At 36.0% G+C, this 5751-nt stretch overlaps 1 protein-coding gene across 2 annotated transcripts; it reads left to right on the top strand.

The window, feature by feature from the left end:
• The first annotated feature begins 224 nt into the window (after positions 1–224).
• LOC107787468 (putative cyclic nucleotide-gated ion channel 14) lies at positions 225–5515 on the top strand. 2 transcript variants are annotated; one of them, XM_016609048.2, is made up of 7 exons: positions 225–880; positions 959–1508; positions 2125–2337; positions 2476–2777; positions 3491–3602; positions 3934–4170; positions 4366–5515. In XM_016609048.2, the coding sequence occupies exons 1-7, from the start codon at positions 849–851 to the stop codon at positions 5122–5124; spliced, it is 2205 nt and encodes a 734-aa protein (XP_016464534.1). In that variant the 5' UTR covers positions 225–848; the 3' UTR covers positions 5125–5515. The 2 variants fall into 2 exon arrangements, with proteins under 2 accessions (XP_016464534.1, XP_075102251.1); XM_075246150.1 differs by having other exon boundaries at positions 260–875.
• The last annotated feature ends 236 nt before the right edge of the window (positions 5516–5751 follow it).

Genomic DNA, 5751 nt, shown 5'->3' with positions numbered 1-5751 from the left:
ACCCAAAGTATCACTTTATGGGTATAGATAATCCAATAGTATAACGAGGGTTATTCTTAGATTATTTTCGAAAATAATGGTATATTAGGACCTTTGAGGTTAAAAATATTACGGAGAATCTCGAACATATAAATGAGTATATTTCTAATTAAGTAGCTGACTCAGATCAGTAAAGGAGTAACTAACAACTTCAAATAGTTGGTTATGCCACCTAGGTAATAGCTACACTTAAATGTATCTCTCGACTTCTGTGTCCATTTGCTGTTTTCTAAGTCCTATAAGTATTCTTCTGAGGCAACTCTTGATTTCTTAATCTTTTTTTTTTTCAAAGAAGATACAGTAGAATATTTCATAGTTTATTTATGAACATAGATTATTTAAATTTATACTCTAAACAAAAACCCTGACTTCTATCATGGCCTGCACGACTGCATTCACTTGAACTTCAATTTTCCATTTGCAGCATCAGAATTTTAGTACATCTGAGCTGTTTTTATCTTCTTTTCTTTTATATACTGTTTGTCTTTTTGTGATCTTCCAAGAAAAGTCAACGCCTTAAATTAGAGTTGCTTCTGCCCACTTCAGCTCCTCTTTGTTCCTTTCTATTCTTCATTCTTATGTTTCTTTCATACTCCATTTGAGAAAAATCTTGAAATTTTCAGCTATTTGAGTATTCGCCCAACAAAGTTTGCATTTTTTTATTTTACTTTATTTATTTCTCATATTTATCTGCATGTTCTGAAATGGAAGTTTTTGAAAAAGGTAGAGTTCAATCTTGTTACCATTTTGGTATTTTCTTGGCTTTTGCATTGTGTACTGAAGATCTGTAGGTATTTGTGTGAAGAATTATGACGGAGTTCAAGAAAGAGAAGACGGTAAGGTAAATTTTCAAGGATGTTTCCTTTATTTTCTGTTTGTCATTTCTGATTTTTGTTAATAGTTCTGAGGATTTTATTAGGTTTTACAATGATGGGAAACAGAACTTTGAAACATCATGGGAGAAGAATGAGAACCATAATCTTGAAAAGCAACTACCTTTGTATAAGTCTTGTGAGGGTAGAAATGTTGTTGACAAAGTTGGAGCAAGCAAGGTTCCCAAATTTGGAAATTTGAAGGTTTTCCCAGAAAATTATGTACAAGAGAAAAAGAAAATTCTTGATCCAGGGAGTGAAATAGTGATACAATGGAATAGGGTATTCTTGTGTTCTTGCTTGCTGGCTTTATTCATGGATCCATTATTTTTTTACATGCCATCAGTGGTGAAAAGGGGCAAGTCCTCATGTATGTCAATTGACTTGAATCTTGGCATTATTGTCACATGCTTTCGGACAGTCGCCGATATATTCTATATGTTACATGTGGTTATTAAGTTTAGGACTGCCTATGTTTCGCGAAGCTCGAGGGTATTTGGTAGGGGTGAACTTGTTATGGATAAGAAAATGATTGCAAGGAGGTACTTGAAGTCTGATTTCTTCATTGATGCTATTGCTGCTCTGCCTCTTCCTCAGGTACTTTAAAGGCTCTGCTGCTTCATTGCTAAATTTAGCTCAAAATCTGTAGTGCCTTGAACAGATAATCATGTTTCAAGAATCAAGCATTAATTTTCCTTTTGTATAGTCATTTGTTTAATGAGATTCAAGAACAAACACCCTGAATTAGGCTAGTGAAACTTACCTTGACCAGTGAAAAATTGCTGTTAGGCCGATTGTTTTCGTCAATTTTTAACAGATTTATGAACTGACTTAAAAGGGGTCTTTTCCTGGATTCAAAGCTCATAAATAATACATAATGTATTGATTTGTGGACTTAATCGACCTGTTACAGTAAATATTTTGAAATGAATTAGGCCACTGAAAGAAATCAGTGAATTTTACATATGTTTGATCATCAATTATTTTCACCTAAACATAATTTTGTGCATTCCCTGCAAGGCACAGAATTTCTTTTTGGTTATTCATGGGAAATATTAGAATGGATGTTGATGCTAATTATCATTGGAAGCACTTACATTACAAATCATGAGAATTCAATAAGCATTGGAAACAATCCATCTTCATATTCAAAGAGATAGAGAGAGAGAGAGATACAGAAACTTGTGGATTTAGCTTACTTTTTCTTTTGCAGATTGTAATATGGTTCATCATACCTTCAATTAGAAGCTCTCATTCCGATCATACCAACAATGCTCTCGTACTAATAGTCCTTCTGCAGTACCTGCCAAGACTCTATCTGATTTTCCCGTTGAGTGCTCAAATTATCAAAGCTGCCGGGGTTGTCACGAAAACAGCTTGGGCAGGTGCTGCTTACAATCTCCTACTCTACATGTTGGCGAGCCACGTAAGTTTAGACTCAGTAACACTCTTATCTTTCTCCTTAAGTTTAGGTTTACTTGCTAGATCTAAATATAGATAGCAACAGTTTTGAAGTCTTTGTTACTGCTATTGGATAGTGAATCAGGTTCTTTCTTTTTTCTAGGTCCTAGGTGCTTCCTGGTATTTATTGTCAATTGAGAGATATGCTACATGCTGGAAGATAGCTTGCAGAGAGGAGCTCAGTCCTATTCAATGCTCCAGTCATTTTCTCGACTGTGGTACTATAAATCATGCAGACAGGGTAACATGGGTAAACAGCACCCAAGTTTTCGGAAACTGCAATCCTTCTAACTCGACCATTTTCGACTTTGGAATATTTGCAAATGCAGTTACAAACAATGTTGTCTCCACCGACTTCCTTGAAAAGTACTTGTACTGCTTGTGGTGGGGTTTACAAAATTTAAGGTATGGTTTCCAAGATTACCATTTATTCCAGTGCTACTATTATTTTTGCTAGTCAAGCCAATTTCTCTAAGGGTTATCCAATTTGAACTTGAAGTGAGATTTTCAATTGCATTCTTAGATATCTCGAAGGTCCAAAATGGTTTTTGGCATAGGGTGTTTAAGGTGTTATCTTAATCCGTTATTCATATAAGTAATGATCTCTGGATTTATATATTAAATATCGATCGTATTAAGTTGTACTATGACTAAGACACTGCTTACCTACTGGAACAACAAAAGCATCCGTAAAAAAATAAGGAAAACATGGCAAACCAAACCAGCTTGCTTATGGTGGACGTTTTGAAAGAGAGGAATTTCCAATGTTTTGTGAATAGGAAAGAGCTAATTAGCAAGATCAATTTTAACTTTATTCCTTTACTTTCATTTTGGTGCACAGGAGTTTAGTGAAGACGCCGATAGCAATTAGCATCATAAGATATTTTTTAGCTCCATTCAGAATTAAGGGAATGTATTCTTTTGGTTTGCTCTGCACATATTCAACACAATCTTGGTGCTGTTCAATTAATACACCTTTACCAATCAAAAGAAAAAGAATTACTTACAACTAGTATAGTTTTGGTAATTGCAGTTATCAGGAAGCTGCAAAATTTGTTATTTGCTGCAGCATTGCGAATCAGGGACATTGAGCACTTTGTTTTTTGATCTTTTTGCAGTTCTTATGGCCAGAACTTGTCCACGAGCACATTTATATGGGAAACTTCATTTGCAATTCTTATTGCTATATTGGGGCTAGTTCTGTTTGCTCATTTGATTGGAAACATGCAGGTAAAGTGACAAACCTTATCTTAGCTGATTTCACATTTGAAGTCCTCATAGACTACTCCTTTGGATTTTGGTAAATATTGGACTCTTTTTCTTACATTTTTCCGGTAAATGTAGATTTGGACCGGTAATGTTTTTAAGTTGTATGATTTGACTTCAGTTCTTTCAGAAAAACCATATCATCTCAGGGTATTTCAAATTTTTCATTGTTTCTGCAGCTACAATAGAGAATGCCTCTTTCTACTTTTTCGAAATTGTGAAAATGTACATTTCATTTTGCAAAACCTATTCTTCAGACATTTATAAGTCTAACTGCTCCCCTTTATCATTGTAGACATACTTACAATCTATCACTATGAGGCTTGAGGAGTGGAGGCTCAAGCGACGAGACACTGAAGAATGGATGAGGCACCGACAACTCCCTCAGGATCTTCAAGAACGTGTCCGGCGTTTTGTACAGTACAAGTGGCTTGCCACTCGTGGAGTTGATGAAGAATCTATCCTGCATGCTTTACCTTCAGATCTTCGTCGTGACATCCAACGCCACCTATGTTTAGACCTTGTTCGGCGTGTAAGTCAATCTCTGTGTTCTCTCGTTGAACTTCAAACTTGTAACATCAATAATTTATTTGAAACGATTGTTCAATACTTGTCTTTTGTTACTATATGAATCTCAAACAAGTTATGTATTACTATTATTTCTGCTTTGATTCGCAGTTTCCGGTCAAATAGAGGAATTTGAGTTCATTTTTTCCTTTTTTGGCAGGTTCCCTTCTTCTCACAAATGGATGATCAGCTGCTTGATGCCATATGTGAACGTCTGGTTTCATCGTTATGTACTCAAGGAACATACATAGTACGTGAGGGTGATCCAGTAACTGAAATGTTGTTTGTTATCAGAGGAACATTAGAGAGCTCGACCACGAACGGGGGTCGGACGGGCTTCTTCAACTCAATTACTTTGAGGGCAGGTGACTTTTGCGGTGAGGAACTTCTTGCCTGGGCATTGTTGCCAAGATCCACTCTTAACTTGCCTTCGTCGACGAGAACAGTGAGAGCCCTATCGGAAGTAGAAGCCTTTGCTTTACGAGCAGAGGATCTCAAGTTCGTAGCCAATCAATTCAGACGTCTCCATAGTAAGAAGCTACAGCACACTTTCCGTTATTACTCTCACCACTGGAGAACTTGGGCTGCCTGTTTTGTTCAAGCTGCTTGGCGTCGTTTCAAGAAGAGAAAGCTGGCCAAAGATCTTAGTAGGAGTGAGTCCTTGTCTTATGCTACCGAGGATGAACAATCAGCAAATGAAAGTGAATGTGAACATGAACATGAACATGAGGATGATCAACAAAAGAAAACTAAACCAGCTAACTCTTCCAATGTAAAGCAGAACCTTGGGGTAACAATATTGGCGTCAAGATTTGCTGCAAACACAAGGAGAGGAGCTCAGAAGATGAAAGATATGGATTTGCCAAAGTTACAGAAGCCCGAGGAGCCCGACTTTTCGGCTGAGCCAGATGATGACTAGCTCAACTCATGCCAGAATTGAAGACCATCTCCCTCTGGTGAAATTTACAGAACCAAAAAAGCAATATAAAGACACTACTACAGTTAATTTAAAGAAATTTACTCAAGTTAAACAAAAAGAAAAAGAAAATAGATACAGGTTGTGCTGCAGTTGATTATAACCATCACTAGACTCTACTTGTAAGTAGAAAAGGTCAAGGGAAATTAAAATGTGAGAAGACTTAAAAGAAAAACAGCAATTGTAGGCCAGTGTTTGTTGAAGAAAAACAAAAGGATATGTTTTATGTGTCAATCTTTTGTTGGCAAACTTAGATTTTAAGCTTAGTGAACATGTACGTTAATGTAAAATGATATGTAAACTAGTCAAGATGATATCAACTGGTTTGTCAAGCTCTACACAATTATTTTTCACTGGGAATCTAATAATTGAATAGGGGAAAAAGCACTCTAGAGTAAATAATTTCAGATAAGTAGAAGTAAGGCGAAAATATAAGCAATATACAAGATTAGGCAATGTTTGAAATGTTAACATATGATAGATGATAGGATAAAATGAGAGAATTGTCTAAGATCGCAGGTGGATGTACATGTGCATCTGTAGGTACAATAATATGATGATTGAAAATAA

This window comes from Nicotiana tabacum, chromosome 23 (assembly GCF_000715075.1).
Source record: "Nicotiana tabacum cultivar K326 chromosome 23, ASM71507v2, whole genome shotgun sequence".
Classification (NCBI taxonomy): domain Eukaryota; kingdom Viridiplantae; phylum Streptophyta; class Magnoliopsida; order Solanales; family Solanaceae; genus Nicotiana; species Nicotiana tabacum.
Note: the sequence above shows the minus strand (reverse complement) of the source record. Positions and strands in the feature narration are given on the sequence as shown.

Coding starts and splice junctions, on each gene's coding strand:
- LOC107787468 (XM_016609048.2), top strand. CDS start 849: ATGACGGAGTTCAAGAAAGAGAAGACGGTAAG. Junction 2,338..2,475: donor TCTACATGTTGGCGAGCCAC/GTAAGTTTAGAC, acceptor TCTTTTTTCTAG/GTCCTAGGTGCTTCCTGGTA. Junction 3,603..3,933: donor ATTTGATTGGAAACATGCAG/GTAAAGTGACAA, acceptor TTATCATTGTAG/ACATACTTACAATCTATCAC.